The sequence below is a fragment of the Platalea leucorodia genome (genome assembly GCF_965183815.1).
Source record: "Platalea leucorodia genome assembly, chromosome: 8".
Taxonomy (NCBI): domain Eukaryota; kingdom Metazoa; phylum Chordata; class Aves; order Pelecaniformes; family Threskiornithidae; genus Platalea; species Platalea leucorodia.
The window spans coordinates 50,092,855-50,111,268 of record NC_138830.1 but is presented as its reverse complement, the minus strand read 5'-3'; the positions used below and the strand labels follow the sequence as shown (position 1 = coordinate 50,111,268).

General features: G+C 40.1%; 1 protein-coding gene across 2 annotated transcripts in view; it reads left to right on the top strand.

Moving 5' to 3' along the window:
* ADAMTS18 (ADAM metallopeptidase with thrombospondin type 1 motif 18) overlaps positions 1 to 17,161 on the top strand; it is a gene marked incomplete at both ends in the record, with an annotated part of 76,626 nt that extends 59,465 nt beyond the window's left edge. For both annotated transcript variants that reach the window (XM_082320835.1, XM_082320834.1), the window contains 7 exons: positions 2,830 to 2,971; positions 3,751 to 3,877; positions 8,444 to 8,648; positions 10,950 to 11,141; positions 11,516 to 11,728; positions 13,159 to 13,306; positions 17,046 to 17,161. In XM_082320835.1, the coding sequence (XP_082176961.1) occupies positions 2,830 to 2,971; positions 3,751 to 3,877; positions 8,444 to 8,648; positions 10,950 to 11,141; positions 11,516 to 11,728; positions 13,159 to 13,306; positions 17,046 to 17,161 (1,143 nt within the window). The remainder of the gene's footprint in view (positions 1 to 2,829; positions 2,972 to 3,750; positions 3,878 to 8,443; positions 8,649 to 10,949; positions 11,142 to 11,515; positions 11,729 to 13,158; positions 13,307 to 17,045) is intronic.
* Between the last annotated feature and the right edge of the window lie 1,253 nt (positions 17,162 to 18,414).

Here is an 18,414-nt window from a genome sequence, read left to right as displayed (position 1 = left end):
AAGAAGAAAATAAAGCTAGGCTCTGAAATTGTTTCTGGCTGCCTAAGATGCTGAAATCTGTGCTAACACCTTGGACTCGTAGGACCTTCCAATGACTAAAAGCAAATTAAAGCATTTCGAGGTCTGGTCTGTAAGAAGAACCAGGAAAGGAATTGTTTTAATTAAAGAATAGTTTTCCAGGGCTCAATTCTTATTAGCGTTAACGCACCCTGTTTTTTTCTGAAGCACGTGTTCTGAAACTTCACACGTTAGATATTTGTCTCAATTTGTCCTTAAGAGAAGGACAGTAGAGTAAACACATATTATTGCAACCTGTTTTTTCTAGAAACTCTGCTGCCCATGGACTTGAGGTTCAAGATTCAACGTGACTGTTGAACAGCTGTTTTAAGAGTTGGACTTTTTGCTATCAGCAGTTGGACAGCTTTCTAAAAAAATTTATATAGAAGAGAGATTTTCTGTCATCTGAAGGGGCTGTTAAATCGTATAAAACATTTACATCAGATAGTGATGAATAGCCAAGGGAAAAAGAAAGGTTCTGAAAAAAGTTACACTGGTAACGGTTTGAATAGAGCATGGCAAATAGGGCACAGAACCACACACTGATGAATGAGCATAAAGTAAAATATGGAAACTTTGTAGTATGCTCATTAGTGAGCACCATGTGCTGTGAGCACTGAACGCGGTAGAGGCTTTCCAGAAAGACAGTGTGAGATCCAGAGATTCAGAGTGCCTCTGTGCAGGGCCACGTGAAGTGGCACAGCAGCCTCAGTTCTAATCTCTCCTAATTTCAGAGTGCTACGAACATTCAGTAAAAACAGAGAGGTCCGTAATCGCTCTCAGAGCTATTTCTTCCGTAATCTCACAGGAATTCTAAGGCGCTCGTGAATTAAGCTTGGATGGGTGAGATGAACACTTTCACATGAAATACTTTGATTTACCTGTGCTTGGAGGATCTTCTAATCTGAATCTTCCAATGAGAAGGCACGTACTTTCCAATTCTTTTGGAAGTATTTTGCCTTTTACAGTCCTAATTGCTATATTCTCAGTTTGGATCATTATTAAGGTTCATTGACTGAAATAAAATCCTTGGCTACTCAGAATGGAAAATATAGCATCCGTTTTTCTTTCTTCTAGAAAAGTAAACAGTATGCAGTCCAGAGCCTTCACGTGTTCAACATTATTGAGCTGGAGGTCATGTAAATTTGGTCTGAATTTTCACTGTCATGGGTAATTTCTGTTTTCCAATAGGTACATTTTCAGAATGCTTTAAAACCCTTGGCTACATTTCAAAATGTTATTATATTTCTTTGTCTTAAATGGCATAAATGCAAGTTTGTTGCTATTTTATGAAACCAGTCTATACAGAGATCAGTTCTACCTACATGGATTGCTTAAGCACTCGGGTTAGACATCATGTGAACTTAACGGATATTTTAATATTTTGAGTGGTAATCATTAACATAGACTGAAATTGTACTTGAAATGCTAGCGCTTATCAAAAAGCGTATTTAGGAGCTGAGGTTAACTGCACCTGCTCTTTATATCACTATGACCAGATCCGTACCGGTGAAGACTTAAAACCTAGTAGAGCGCTGTAACTGTAAACTCTTGCACTTTTTCTATTAAGTATGAATATGAATGCACTTTACTGCCAAAAATAGTTTCTAAAATAAATGCTGTTAAACAGAAATTTCTCCCCAAATTTAGGTATGTGTCAGATGTTCAGATGCATCTTGCATTGATTATAATTCAGGCTTGAAATGAATACAATGAATTTTAGAAAGTTGCCTATATGAAAATTGCAATATAATTCACCACTAAAACAGTACACCCTCATGAGCTAGGCTCCCTGAGTGAAATGACAAAGATTGTTATTATAGTCAGTAATCACACGTTCTATAAATCTTCTAACACATTATGCTAAAATCATGAATAAAAGATTTTTCCAATCCTTTTTCCCTTGTAGACACCCAGGGATGGGTCCTCTCCTGGACTGAAGCTTTATCAGCTTCAATCATCATGAGAAAAATTCCAGCTGAGGGTCTTCCAAACAAAGTTTATCAGCAGTCCGCATAGAAAAATGTTTTTTACAAGAAGAAAAAAAAAAATCTATTTTATATCCTCAGCCTCAAGAACTGAGGAGGCCATCTTTAGCCACCTCTATTCCCAGTCCCCACACTGCTATACTACTGCTTCGCTCAAGCTTCTTTCAGTAAAGTGTTTGAGTCCCGCTTAGTTAATGGGCAAAGGCTTCTTCACTGGGGAAGGATCAGCTAGCCTGGACTTTGCTTGCTAAAAGAGAGGAAATTTGTCCCACCCCAAAATCCTTAATCCATCCACTGCACCGCCACAGGCAAACTCCAGCACCTGCCAGTGAGCCCCCAGTGAACGCAGGGACCCGCTTGTTCAGGGCCGGTTGCAGGAGCAGAGCACTGAGAGCTGGGGCAGGGGCAGCCCCTACTACTGCCTTGCCTGAAGCCTTTGGATGATATTTCACACCTGCTGAAGGCATTTCTGCTTCACCAATCCAGTCAAATGCCTTCTGATTTAAAGGAGCGTTATGCTGAACCGTGTATTTCTGCACTCTTCTGTTAACTGCCCTGCAGGCGTTAGTCCAAGCAAACGCTTTGCTGTTTAGGAATTACTTTGATGGTTTTTAGTTTACCAAAAAATTAGGTCTCCTGAAAATTCTTTCACAAACGTGGTGTGTATAAATATATTACGTGTGTATCATGTTTAGTTCATCTTCCTTTAGAATGACAGAATCCTTTTCTTTTTTTTTACCTCCTTCCCTTTTTTTTTAAACAAACCCCAAATACCCCTCTATAGATCCTGTTACAAGGCAAAAATCCTGGGATTGCTTGGGAATATACTTTTTCCAAAACCAACAATGAAAACAAGACATCTGTCAAAAAACATAGCTACTCCTGGGTGACGGTGCAGTCAGAGTGCTCAGCTACTTGTGGTGGTGGTAGGTAACTTTCCAATTGCCAGTCCTCTTTTTTGTCTTGTTTTTAAAGCATCTCAAACATTTCAGCCGCGTTTAATTTTGCAAGTGTGTATCAATACATACAGAAGAAAGACCTTCTTCTTTATGGAAGAAAGACTGGCAGGAGCACTGCAGACATAAAATATGACAACTGTATTTTTCTTGCTTCCGTTTAAAAAGATGATGGCAATAACCGTGTTTCCAAATTTGACTTACTGTGCCCAATGAACCATGTGTGAGGTGAATGATACACCTCGATTAAAAGATAAATCTATAAAATCACTTCATCTCTGAAGGCATTTGTAGTCTTCTCTGTAATGTGCCCTGATGTTGACACTGGATAGAGTTTAGGTACAGGAACCTGCAGAATTCTGAAGTCTGTAAAGATATCCTGTAAAAAGGTGCAAAGTGTTTTGTTGCAGTTTGCAAGTGCATAAGGAGCGCTCTAAGCAAGCACTGCTAGTTTCTGCAGGGAATTAAGATTTGAAGAATTACTAATTTTTGCTGGGGGAAGATTCTGCAAATATGCTGTTTATAACTAAAATGTTTCATCTGACTTCAATAGTACCTGTGTTACAGAGAAGGAAATTAATGTTAAAAACATGTTGCCAAATTAAATCCTATTTTATTTAGTTCAAGTCAGTGGAGTTGTACCAAGGATGAGCTTGGACTTGTTTAGTTAAAATTCTTCCCTACTACTTTTCCTCTTATATTTTGCGTAAACGTTTATTTTACTGTATTTTTTCCTAATACTTCCATAGGACACATTACAGCAAAAGCAATATGTTTAGAAGATCATCGTACACGAGTTAATTCCTCCTTTTGTGGCCCAAGGACGAAGCCTTTAACTGAAACAAAACTATGCAACACAAATCCTTGCCCAGCGTAGTAAGTTCTCTTTATTTTCGTACCTTTTTGCTGTGCCTTATTCCGGAGTTTGCCACGAAAGAAGTCCTCTCCCATAGGCACACAGAATTGTATAGCCTGCTAGATGAACCCGCTTTTATTCTGTAACATAAACCAGTAATTGTTTAAAAATGTTAGTTGTGTAGGCGTCTGCCCAATGATAATAACAGAGGCGGTATTTCTAATGGTGCTAAGCAAGACCTCCTGAGGATTGCTTGCAGCTCTGTCACCATGCTGGGGTTAGCTATGTGACACTGAGTAAATCTAAGTTACTTAGAGGCCGGTTCTGCCACCTTTACTCACCTTGAATCAATAAGACCATTTCCTGAGTAAAGTGCTACTCCCCGTGTGGAAGCTTGGCCCCATGACTCAGATTCCACATATTAGATTAGGTTAAAAGAATCTTGTGAAGTGTAATTAGTGATTTTTGGACAAAATGTCCCACAGAGTATTATGATACCAAGAAGAGGACTATCTAAAGCAAATAAATCGTCAGCAATGCTCCTGGTGCCCACAAAAATAAATACGAGGACATTGCCTATGTGAACAATCTCATTTTCTAAAAGACATAAGAAAGGTGAGATGCAAAGGAAGACATTGACATATAGATAAGCATTTAGAATCCAGCTGGTCTAAATCAATAGAGCTCCTTTAAAAACAAGGGAGTTACACTGATTTATAGGAGCTGTAGTAGGGGTCCTTTGGAAAAAAAATGTTGTGTGCTCATATAATTAAACACAGTATTATGGGGCTTAGAATATAAATGGGTAGATTTAAGGATGCACCGGCCATCATTCTTCGGCTGGTTTTTTCGCTTTTGGATTCCTGACTTTGCAACTTTAGCAATATTTTAATTTTATAGTAAAGATCAGAAAAGCTGTATGATGTCGGACAAGACATTTTGACCTCCAAACCAGGAGATTTTCTAAAGCGATATGTTGAAAAAATTAAGAGTGTTTCAGGGGGAAATAAAGACACGTGAAGATGCACTGAGGCGCACAGGCGGCAGCAGGCAGAGGACACAGAGGAAAGCTCTAGACCTGGAGTCATCTGCTGGTTTTACTCTGCGGTGATAAAAGCAACGGGCGGTAAAAGCAATTGGCTAAGCCCGCTCCCATACTTCATAAAATAACACATTTAATGAAGTTTAATAGGAAGCATTCCTCATCTCCCCCAGTCCAGAAGAGGATGATGGGGCAAAGCAAAAAGATGTACATGTTCTGCAGTGGCTTTGGTTTTAGTTAAAAATCCATAGTTTGCAATATGTTGAACATACTAAAAAAATGGTCCAGTAATAGTTTGGAATTTCCTGCAAAATTTGAAGATTACAGCAGAGTACACAAAATCCAAATGGCAAATTATACACTATGACCACAAAACGATAGAGATAAGGTTTAAATAATGGTAACATGTGACATGAGAGCCCCATGTTCCTGCTTCAGCAGTTTCTTTAGATTGCGTTTAGCCACATGATTTTCTCAACACCAATTTTAAGTAATCTTTGTAGCCAAACACAATCTTTTCATATGTGACTTATCTTCTGCCAGAACTATTTTTATCCAATGAACTCGGTATCATGTACACAGAAATGTATTGTCTATGATGTTCCCAGGAGTCTTTTTAAGCTGTTGATGCTTACCTTCGTTTTGATGTGGCATTGTTATGCTATAAGCTTCAACAAAATCTTATTCATTTCTATTGACCACACACAAAATTTCCAGTTCTATTACCCAGAGACCCCAATGTATTTTGAACATCCACTGATATAACTATCACTGAAAATGCTGAATATCCATTTTGACACACAGTGCAATGTTTTCATGCTGAAATTGTTCTGATATTATTTACTACTTTAAAAGACAATTAATGACTTGAACCCTATAAAGAGTACAAAAAGAAAAACCGTAAAAGCCCCAAGCCACCTCTAGGGAAAAACAATTCAACTCACTAATTATTTTTAAAATCCTTAGGATATATTAATGTATGGAGGATCTACATGTAGGACCATGTCTTAAATTAACAGATTGCCATTCAGCTGAGTGAAACTATGCCAGAACATCTCTGCTGAGCAATCTGCCCAGAAAGTCACGGCATGTAATATTTCCCGTAAAACCGAGACTGCCAACATCAAAAAATGTAGCGTTAATAAATACCATGGAGGAAACAAAGAATGCTTAATAGCCAGCAAATAAAGCAAACCCAAATACGGTGGGCATAATAGGCAAGGGAAGGAGGTGAACAAGAGATGAGATCCAAGCGTGTCAGTTTTGTGACACAGAAGAGGCTCCCGACGTATAAAGGTCAGTGAGGAATAATTACTGCCTAAGAACAAAGGCGCATTCGTCTGAGCAGGAACACACTACTGTCCCAACAGTAAGAACACAGAAAGGCATCAGTACTGCACGCTGCTGTTGTTGGATTTCAGAGCTGCCAAATCTGGTCATAATTATTTAGTTATTTGAGCTAATGAAAGATACTCTTGGATCACGGCCCAGATAATCTTGGAAAATGGCAGTTTGCTAGAGGACGTTAAAGTAGGTTTATTGCCCTCTCCTCTGTGAAGAGGGGAACTTTCTCGGCAGTTAATTCTTGGTGAATAAACTCTTAAAATGAACACTTCTGGTTGCTCTACCAATCACTGTTGTCAGAAACATCAAGGCAAACTAATTAAAAGTTGTAAAAAGGATTAAAACGATAACTTTCTTCCAGAAGTCTGTATTGCAATAGTCCAAATATTTATAAATCAGACAAAAAGGAAACTTCTGACATGTTCTGGAATTACATAACTACTGACTTTTCACATTAATATTGCTTTGTCCTTAAATTAGTGCTTTTTATATTTCCCATTACTTTTGGCAGTTACTGAAGTTACTAGACTGAGAGTTGGGACTTCTTCTATTCCCAAAGGAATTTTTCCCAAATAGGCTTTTTATACATTTTTTACAAATTAAAATTAGTTTTGTTTTCAGGCAGATGTGAACAGACAGGGAAATGGGATGCTGTTCATCTTTCATACAGTAAGAAAAGTAAAAAAAAAAAAAAAAGCTTCCTTGTCACTAAAACTGCATGTAAGCAGTATTCCGGCGGTCACAGGGCTGACGCTGTGAGAAAGCGTGGAAGCAGGATAGGCCAAGCAGTCAGATTTGAGACGAGAACCTTTTCTGTGGCATAAATTACTAAAAATTTGTAAAACTGCTGTTTTGAAATCTTTAGTTTAAATTCAGTGCTGGGTCTTCGAATAAGAGTTCTCAACTTGAGTAATCGTTTAGTCATTCTTAATTTCCTTTGTTTCGTCACTTCTGTTTTCCTATCTAGTTGTTATTTATGGTCTTAGCGTTGTAAGCCTTCAGGGACAAGGGCACTTGGCTGTATGTTTGCAGGCTGTTCCACAAAGGCTGGGGACCCACTCAGTGCTTCAACAATAGAAATGCTGCTACTGACATACAGCTATTGACACTTCAAAACGGAACTTAGCCTGAGCAGTTGGCAGTAATTCTTCAGACTTTGTGTAACGTCAGCGACATGATGCGTAACTGAAGCCTGCCTGTGACCGCAGTATAGATTTGCCCAACAGCTTTTGCTGGTTAAATTTCCTCTGTTTTATTTAGATTCTACATCATCTGTCTGCCAAATTTATTAGTCTGAGGATATTTAAATCCTCCAGACACTAATGACAGGACTGCTGATTTTAGCAAGCAAGTTCTTTTTTGTGACTAGAGGCCAGTAAGGTTTGACATAGATGCCACTGGACAGCACCATGCCAACATGTGTCGCCCTGTGTGGATGTACCTATGCACAAATGCCTCGGGAGGTACATGCTCAGCTAAACCGGCCCTGTTCTTTCCCTGCCATGCCAGCTTTTCCCTTATACCAGCTTAGGTGAATCTTCCTCCTCCACCCTGTCTTCCAAAAGAGATGTAAAAAGGAAAAAATGTCACAACAAAGGGCAAAACTTTCCAATAATCGAATCTTATCGATTTACAGAACTCTCTCCATCTATCTGGTTTCTTCCTTTGGCTTCGGGTCTCCTAGTCTGTTTGGAGGTCTCTTCAGCAGCTAAAGTGACAAAAGCGATCATCCTAACATGTCTTTAGAAAAGATTTTTCTTTTCCTGTTTGAGAGAGATTTTTTTTCAATTAAAAGCACAGGCATGGCTAAAAAGGAATGGTGATTTGTTAGCCAGACCCTTGGATCTTCTAGATACTCCACTAGCCTCAATGGCAGCACCTCTCTCAGATCCCGTGGAATTCCAGATTCCAGGTTGGATTCTTAGGCAAGTTGGTTCTGGTAGATAAGAACTGTAAATAAGTAATACTAGTTTTTCTACTTTTGTGATTTATATTTCATCCCTAGCAAAATGTTCCATGCTTTGAAGATGTATTATGTAAATAAGGCTTTTTGATTGCTTGAACAGATACCAGTACAGCAGGAGAGCAGGCTAAGCAGAATCCCCAAATAATTCACATTTGATAGGTGGCTCATATGTACTGATTTTATAAAGCTATTGGACCCCTGTGTTTCTAACAAACATACATTTTCTCCTTTAAGCTGGTCAACAGGCGAATGGAGCACCTGCAGCAAATCTTGTGGAGGAGGGCAACAAAGTCGTCTCATTCAGTGTGTCCAGAAACGGGCTTTCCAAAGGGAGGAGGTAGTGGCCCATGCCCTGTGTCCTGTCAGCACCCCTACACAGGTGCAGATGTGCAATAGTCAGGACTGCCCACCTGAATGGAGCCCTGGCCTATGGTCTCAGGTAATTTGGAGAAAAACTTGCATTTTTGTCTGCTGGCATAAATAAAATATAGCCAAAAACTCTGCTCAAAAAGAAGAATAGTGCAACCTTTGTGAAGACCAGCATTTTGCAAGTGGCTCTATTCATGAAGATAATATGTAAACTATGTATATATTTTTTAACTAGCCTTCCTAAGTGCTCGGACAGGAGGGCTTGCCAGAATTGGACACGTGGTGTCCTTTTTGGTACATACAAACAGACAGATAATTTTTTCTGGTTTCAGAACTCAAGGCTCTATGAATTCCTCAAAGCCATTAACCCCCCTCTGAGGTTACTTCCCACAGCAACATGAACTTTTCTCAGAGATGACAGGCAGTCAAGGAATGAAGAACTATTTGGGGTTAGAGTTGCATATTAATGCGCACACATATGTGGATTGTGGGTTGATAAATTTGTGATTTACACATTCACTAATCACTTCTGTACTTTTGCCTTTGTTAGAGTAACTATTCTACTGCAAGTAGAGTACCGCTGCAGTTAATTGCCATGAGGGGCATAAGGCCCCTGGGCAGATTCCTGTGTGTACACACCCTGCTTCACAAACCTGCGAACTGCCTGACATTAAATCAGCCTGAGTTAAAAAACACACACACGCTTACACAAAACTAATCTCTGCTCTTTCACTACTGTTGCTGCTCATAGGAACTGTTAGTGTAAGGATAAATGAAGTACTGGGAAATCTGGGATTTAGCAGAGAGCTGACAGTACGCTTGTATCAAAAGGAGCTACACTATTTTTATTTTTCCATCTTCATTTAGTGAGATTCAAGGTGGATCTAAATCTACTGAAAAATCTATTACTTCTGTGTACACTTGTTGGTACTGTTACTCTTAGGTGTTCAGGAACATCTTGACCTAAGCATTGCCAGCTGAGAAGCACAGACTGCCTCTCCAGGGGAGTGCCCTGTGATGTACTATGACAGACGAGGAACTACTCAATAGTCCATTGTAACACAGCTTTAACACTCAAAAAGAAACTTTTTCTTCCAGTGTATGTGCAGGAAATCTTAGTGTGGCAGGAGATTATAAAATTCAGGTATGATGATTAGATACTTTAAAAGGAAAACAAACACATTCACACTTTCAAACTTTCCTTCCTCTAAAATAAAAAAAAAAAAGGCAATGAAAAAAAAAATCATTTTTCTCCTCTTCAGGAGGTGTACAATTCAAGTTGGGATTTTCAAATAAGCCTATGAAAATTAAGTCCACAAGTCCTGCAGAAATGTGGCGAACGGGCCTATTGAACAAGTTAGTGAAGACTTTAAGATTCAGCTGAAAGCTGTTTTATCACAGGCTCAAGGGAGTTAAAGGGAAAAAAAATGCAAAATAGCCTGCCTCTCTGCACAAATCAGAGTAATTTTAAATGAAAGGAGGTTTTTGTTTGTTTGGGGGAAAGATTAAAACCACAGATTTTCAGCATGCAGGTATTTCTGTTGCAGCCTCAGTACAACTCTGCTTTCATGAAATCTTTTAAAAAAATTTGTGATTTAGAACGTGCCCCTGAATTATTAGTAAAAAGAGGAACAATTAGAAGAGGATGCAACAAGGTAGAAAGCTGGCAGCATTATTTCAGGGCCATTTATTTCTTCATTTAATCAGAAATGGCTGGTTCGTGCATTTTGTTGTATGCTAAGGCAATGAAAACTATAGAATGTCTTTTCAACTGAACCACGGTTCAGCAATGCATATTTATTCACTGGTGACTTGTCCTGAGCTTCAGTTGTAACCTTGGCAATTAAAATATCTTTGGTCAAACTTCTTCATTGTCTGTATCAGATTCCGTCTTGTACCGAGATTCATTTGGTGAAGGAGTTATGTATAGATTCCCTGGGCAGTTTTCTTTGTCTCTGTCTCATCCCTCTAGGCCAAGGTGAGGACAAAATAACAAATAGCTGAGAACATCTTGCCGTGGGAGATTTTGAGATGGGAGGTTAGGACCAGCTTTCAACTGTGCTGTCCAAGGAAAAACCATTTTGCTCACAAGTCCAACTTTCCTCATCTACGGAAGAAAGATATCACTTCTCTGTCCTACATGGGGGCTGTAAGAGTCCATAGTTTACATTAAGAAAGCTCTTAGAACAATGTTTTAGAAGTCACACACAGATGTTTCTGTTACTTATTTACCAATAGATTTTCAAGTTTACTTATATTATAATGGCAGCTACACAGCACATTAGCCATAGTTTCTACGCTCTGCTGTAAAATACAAATAATGCCAATTTTCATTTCTTCTAGTTCAAATGAATATTTCTTTCCATCACAGTGCTCCAAGACTTGTGGGAGAGGTGTTAAGAAACGGGATGTCTACTGCAAAAGTACGGGTTCTCCCAAGGTTAAAATCTTGCCTGAAAGTATGTGCAGCAGAGCCCATAAACCTGAATCCCAGCAGAGCTGTGTGCTAGGACGCTGCCCCAAAAATGACCGACTCCAGTGGGTGATTTCTTCCTGGAGTGAGGTAAGGTGGTGCGGTTGCATGGCTCACTGCCGCCTTGGCTGCTCTTGGAAACGTTGACCCAGGGACACACACAAACCTTGGGGGGGAGAGAAGGCTGAGCAGTCATGTGAAGATCAGGTGGTGTAGGCAAGCCACTACGAAACCAGTTCTTTACATCCAGATGTAGGTAGATGTACCCTGATGTCTTTGTTTTTCAGGACTTTCACTGACTTTGATTCATATTTCAGTTTACACATTACAGAACATGGTCTTTGTGGTTTTAGTTATATAATGCTTTTGTAGTTTTGCATAATTTGGGGTCTCTTGCGCATAGCACGTTCTCCTTTATCTGACTGTGTTTCTGTAGATGTAAAAGGTGTACTTTGCCTTTGCAGTGCTCAGCCTCCTGTGGCCCAGGTGTACAAAAGCGAGAACTAAAATGCGGTGAGAAAAGCGTCCATGGGAAATTGATCACCTTTCCTCAGAGAAGATGTAGAAACATCAAGAAACCAAACACCGACCTGGAAGAAGCTTGTAACAACGGAGCCTGTCCCTCACAAACGCTGTACAACATGGTGTCTGGCTGGTATTCCTCACCCTGGCAGCAGGTAGGAATGGGAAACTTTCTCGTCTCTCTCTCCCTGTCCCAGCTAGCACTCTTTCTCCAGCCCTATTTCATGCCTTGGCTTTTACGGTGTTTACAAAAGGAGCAAGTTTCTCTACACAGTAGCTCAAGTAGCATCCCCTACACAGCATTAAAGAACAAAACAACGGCACTGTGACCGCTGCCACTTTGACAGTGTAATTATACCCACCGTAATTAGGTGAGGCTGCAGTGCTGGGCTTAGAGAGCACCAAACCTAGCAAGGCCATGGTATCGTATGCCACAGAACGGACGCTAGCTGGAGCGGCACAAGCACCTGGCGGGTGTAAAATGCTGAAGACCACACCACTGTGACTTTAGGGCAATGTGAGTCCAAGCTACCTAGATTAAAGCTAGCTCCAGTCTTACATTGTGCTGTGGTCAGATCTCCGATTGCATGGAGGAGGTATCTCCAGTACCAGCCATCCACAGGTGTCTCCTGCACGTAGCCATTCCCTAAAGAAGGTTGCACCACTCAGCCACTGAAACAGGATGCAGCTGGTCCACATCCATCATGTACTTTGGTGCAGCCCATTTCTTTGTCCTGAAACTGAAGAATGTCACCTAAAAATGCTATTCATGCTGAAGAGCATTCAAGGCACTACATTCCACACTCATTTTCCAACACTTTCTTCTCAGTCTTCTTCGAACTGCACTGTGGTTGAACTATTACATATCTATATGCACAATGCATTTCAGCATCTGCACAGATTGCCTGGAATTCCCTAAATACTATGATTAATTATGGGATCAGTCTGTATTTGTTTCTACATTCTTGCAAACAAGCTTCTGTATTTCTGGAACTTATCTACTTTATGAGTCACATATCAGTGAGACACACTCATTTAATAACATTTACATGAAACAATGTATGCTTGACAATTGTAATCAGATGAAAATGATCACATTTATCTTAAAGACAACTTTTCATGAAACACATACAAGTAAAAGGCTTATTCATTTTAAAATACTTCATAGATCTTCCTGCAAATGCATAGTGTTTTTCCCCAGATACTGCCATAATTATGGTTCCAATGGGAGTTTTACCTCTGTTCAGACAGCAGGATTGGGCCCAGAGGCTCAGAGTTCAAAAGAAATCAGTGCAGACAACCAGGAACAGGTTTTCTAAAATGTTGTTTCTGTCTCGAGGCCTAAGTAAGGAACGAAATTTTCAGCCGAGTCCTTAAATAACCAAACTTTCGGAAGGGAGAACAGATGCACGCATCTTTGAAAAGTTGGTCCTGATGGGGGTTGCTGAACAGCAACACATCTGATCCTGACCTCTCTCTCTTTGAAAGTCTCATCCAAAGCCCTTGAAAGTTACTCCTCTGGCTTTCACGGGCTCCCAGAGAGTCTCTATAATGAAAGATGCTTTTACTTTTTTCCTCTCTACAGTGTACAGTGACATGTGGAGGGGGAGTGCAAACCCGGAGCGTACAGTGCCTGCGCCACGGAAGACCAGCTTCAGGGTGCTTGCCCCATCAGAAACCAGCGGTCCTGAGAGCTTGCAACACTAACTTCTGCCCGGTCCCTGTGAAAAGAGGTAAAACTCAGCTCTACGTGCTGCAGCAGGGTTGCCTGCTTAGAACTCTATATCCAGCAAAAAATCACCTTTTCCAGTTACACCCACTGAAGATTAGTATTTGGCATGTTCCTTCATAAATGAATTTTTCCCAGACTTTCCAGCTTTACAGTTACTCTCTGGTACCACAGCATCTCTCTTCTCAAAGTGAACCCTCTTAAAGCAGACTTGAGAATATAACTGAGACAGAAGATTTTAAAAACAGGGATATGTTAAAAAAAAAAAAAAAGTATGTCAAAAAGTTATGCTATTTGGTTCTGAGCTGCATCTTTATACTATCTTGTTGGGTAAAACAGAAACATCCTATGCTGGTACTGTTTTATGATTAAGAATTGCAACTTTTGAACTAAGCAATAAGAACTTGCCATTTATTTTTAGTCTTTTGAAGCTTTGCCCAAGCTTCAGATTGCACCCATATCCTGGGAGTCCAAAAATGCTTTGTCTAGAACGTACTTTCTCTTCTTGCTGCTTCCAATCAGTGTGTGACATGCAGTCAAGGAACATGAAAAGAAGCTCTGTCCCCACTTGTAGTGGGATACAGTAGACAGACTGTATCCCTCTCCACCTCTTCAGTGTGTTTTGCAATTCTAGAGGAGCAGGAGGAGCAAGAGGTTTTGTGTCACTCTGAATGATGGAAGGGGAATTCTCTCAGAACCACTACAGAAAGAGAGAGGTGCATTAGCCCCATCCCAGATATTTGCTTACAAGCTGGTTACACTTTGTGACTCCTTCTTAACTGCAGGAGAAAAGCTGATGGGGGTCCAGGTTTGTCCCATATAACACTAGTTACCTAGGTATGCTAAAGCACTTTAAACATTCACTTTCAAAATACCGTACATTAACTGTCTTGTTACCTTTTTAAAACTGGGAGCTGAAAGTAACCTCTATAAAACTTAGGCCGGATTGCGAGAGAAAGGTGGTAACAGAGTTGGGAGCAAAGGTCAAGCTCTGGCCCTGCATCTTGTAAACTGACATGAGCCACCCCCCTTCTCAGCTGTACCGGTTCCTGGCACTCGCTGTGCGCAGAAACCCTGTAAATCCCGGTGATAACAGACCGTCCTGCTGCATCAGCTCAAGGCCTGCAGAGTGTCGAATTGATCTATCAGGGGACCTGAATCCAAACAAGCATATATCGATGAAATGGTCCAAAAAGGGATAAGTAAATAGTTCCGCTGTTTTTATAAGTAAATGTTCTTAACACTTCAAATGCTAATTAACCTTCCTAATAAGTTGTGCTGTACTTTGGAGTTTCTGTATTACAACCTTTTTTGTCACGATATAGCAAGCACTTTTCTTTCACCCCTGCCTTCCTCTGCTATATTTCATGTCTGGAGTAATGTCTGTTATTAATTTTGGACTTGGCCTGTTTCTCTCTCTCCTCAACATCTGCAGGAGCCCTTTCCCCTTTATTATAACTGGGTCGTCAGGCTCTAGAGATCAATTATCTCTTCACTGCTCTCTAACTTTCTGTCTAAACCAGCAAAAAGAGAGGGAACCAGCTGTGCTGGAATCACATTGAAGCAAATCAGTCTCTATTATCAGCCATGCAGCTCCAGCTCAGCGATCACAGTCAAGAAAGTAATGTTTCAGGGAGAGTTTACACACTTTCCTAGACAAACTGGGTCATTTCCATCCCTCTTAGATGCAGTTATGGTCACCGTAACTCCTAGTAAATCCAACTGCTTAAAATGAATGAAATTTTAAACAACATATAAATACTTGAGTAAATAGAAATAAGGAACTGACAGCCTGATCCACATCCATTGAAGTTTGTGGGAGTCTTTGTGCTCATTCCAATGGTCTTTGGATGAGGTCCCAAGAGTGAAGCTTTTGCCCATACCTCTGTAATGTTAGCATTGCACTCCAATCTTCAAAAGGGACATAAAGATTTATTAACATTGCCTCCTCACTGCTTATAATTTTTTTTTAAACAGTAATTTGTAATTTTTGAAAATTTGCCCTTCCATGGCAGGAGAGCTTCTTCCTGACTTAATCAGAACGGCTTTCCTCACTTTGTGCTGTGCACGTTTGTCTCTGTTGTCTGCCTTGCCTCTTCCCAGCAGCCACTTCTGCCTGGTGGACAGTAGGTGAAGTAATGTGGAAGCTGGTGCTGGGCTCCCAGTTTCACCCCTGCTGCCACCCAGTTAAGAACAGAAAGGCTGTGGAGCGGGAAGGCTGCAGTTCGTACTGAGCTCCCTAGTCCTGGACAACTCTTTGTTCAAGGACAGCATTTTCTTTACATAACATGAGCATTTACAGACAGGCTTACGTTTTTAAAAACTGAGGAATAAAACGGCATCTTTTAAAAAAATTATTACTATGAAATTATTTTCTTATTTATTCAAATACATTTGAGGGTGATAAAGGTATACAAAATCACCTTTGCCATCATGTAAAAGGGAGTCAAAAAAAGCAAAGTGGTGACTAAGCGAAAGAAGTTCCTACAGAGACGGAGGTGACTCCTGGCCCAGGGAACACGAAGGAGTTGTCTGTGCTATGCGAGGGAGCATTTGTCTTCCGTGGCTCAGCTTCGCTCATCTGAGAACGCAGACAACAGCGGCGAGATTTTTCTTCGCTGTCTCCTTGTAAATTCCCTTTATTGACCATGTAAACAGTAGTTCTGAGAGTCGAAGGGAATCTTTTCCCATGCTCACAGGAGATTTCAGTTTAGCTATAAATTTTGCTAAACCTCATTTAAATGTCTTACTGCTCTCTCAGACATGGTGAATTTGTTTATAAATCATCCATATGAATCATCACTCTGCTCTTTTAAAGAAACATAAAGCATCCACTACAAAACTGTAGAAAGGAGCAGCTATGAAATGTTTTTAAAGCAGCCGGGCTGTGTGTATAAATGATCTCTACATAAATTTAAGTGAAATAAAACCTTAATTGAAAAATATGGTTTATTTGTATTTGTAATTAAAAGTTGGGCTTTTCAGAACTAAGCATTGTCAGCCTGGCTCTTTTCCCATTGCAGTTAATTAAGATTTCACCAACATGGCATAGGCAAAGTCCTGGAAGCCTGACTCATGCCCCCGAACTCAAGTGTCTAAGAAGAGAGATTTCTTAGGCTCCCTGCATAGTCAAACGGAGAGAAGTAAGTCCCTCTGGAAAGTGCTGGCGTGCAGACACATAGCAGAGCACTTTGTGCACAAAGCAGGGTCCGTGCAGTCAGATTGCCGTGCGTTTTGTGTCTCCGTGCACATACACTCAAAGCCGACACTCCTTCGCAGTGCAGGTAAGCTCCGTGCGATCTTGATGGCCACAAGTAATCAGCGTCAAGCATGGAGCAGGCTCCTTTGTACGAGGACCTGGCTTTAGAACATTTGTAATCAGAGATGAAAACACAGATGACTTTTTTTATCCTCTAGAGTGGACCTTCCTCCTGTTTTCCTGAGCTTCAAAGCGTGCTTGAAATTTTGTAATTTCTTTAGCCTCTGACCTTCCTATTATATTAGCTCTGTCTCTATCAAATTAACAAATTGCAACTCTTAAGAAATTAAATATCTCTTAACAAATTAAAAAAAGAAACCAGTATTTTTGAGAGGAAAGCTGTTTCCTGGTTCTCTTCTTTGAATTGAGTCACCCATCGTGTTTTTAATATTACCAAATGCATACAAGTGTGCGGAACCCTTGCCTGAGTTGTAGCCTTGCTAAAACACAGTCTTACCGCATTGCTTGGATTTCTCTCCTTCAGATGATCCTTCTTGTGTGGATTTCTTCACCTGGTGTCATCTGGTACCCCAGCATGGTGTCTGTAACCACAAATTTTATGGCAAGCAGTGTTGTAAATCATGCACGAAGAAGAACTGATAGCGGCGGCGCCTTATCTGAGCCCTTCAGTGACAGGATTCTCTTCTTCAATTTATGTTGGAATTAACTTTGCTTTGAGGCAAGACATGGTGCCACATAAACCACTGATGGAAGAGACATTTTTTCGAAGGGAATGTCTGAGGTACAGTAATTGTTGGATAGATGTTGAAAAAGGAATGTTTCTTTCTTTTTTTTCTTTATTTGCTGACCTCACTGAAGTACAGGGTACTATGGATCACTTGAACACTGAGACTCGAGGGGCAGTTCTTCTTTCTTTAAAAGTGTCATTTTGCACTCTTATGTCATGAGGAAGAAATTAAGGCAAGGAAGCCTTTTCTGGCTAAAATACCAGAACGCCAAGGAAAAGAGCTCGGGAGCTCGAGGAGGAAGGTTACGGCGTGGCAGCATGACAGATCCCACTATCAACAGCGTTGCCTTTCCTGTTTTTCCGATACTGTCGTCCCAGGGTAAGGAAGCTGTTTACTGCCACTTCCACAGAAGGACATTCAAATGGCCGTCGTCTGGAGAGCGCAGCGTCACACGTGTGACCACAAGAAGTAAATAGTGCACTACAAAGATATATGGTGCTTCTCTATTAGACTTGCTGCTGGAAAAGCAAGTTTTGCATCATGCTAATGTTTTTATTGTTTTGAAGAATTCGTTTTCTGCTTTGTGTAGAAACTCAGAGGTGGTAAACTAGTAACTTGAAATGTATTCCTAGAAATATTCAGCGTTAGAATATTTGGACTTTTAATATTGCTGTGTTACAAGTAAAATAGAATTTCATATTTCAACTAACTCAAGGAACTCAGATTTATTAAGCTCAATGGTTATGTTTTCAACTTTCTAAGCTCATTAGATAAGTAATTTTAAAATTTAAACTTGATATTTTAAAGTAGGTTTTTTCAGAGGCTAGGTTGTTTGAATGCCAAGATACTGAAGAATGTCTTCCTTTTAATCTCAAATCTCTCCGCAAATTTTGATTCATCTGTTACCCAAAGGGAATGACAAGAATATCACAGCCCATTAATTCATGCTAAACTTCTCTAAATAGTTATTTATTCGCACAGGCTATATGAAAAAAAAAAAAAAAAAAGAAAAAGGTAAGTGGATGATTTACTCTAACCAAATAAAAGTCAATTCTATTTTTATATATTCTCCTAATACTTTTATTTAGTTCAGAATCCACCAGCAAACAAAAGACATGTAAACAGAAGGATATTTGCCATCATTCAGCATGGAGACGTTCGGTG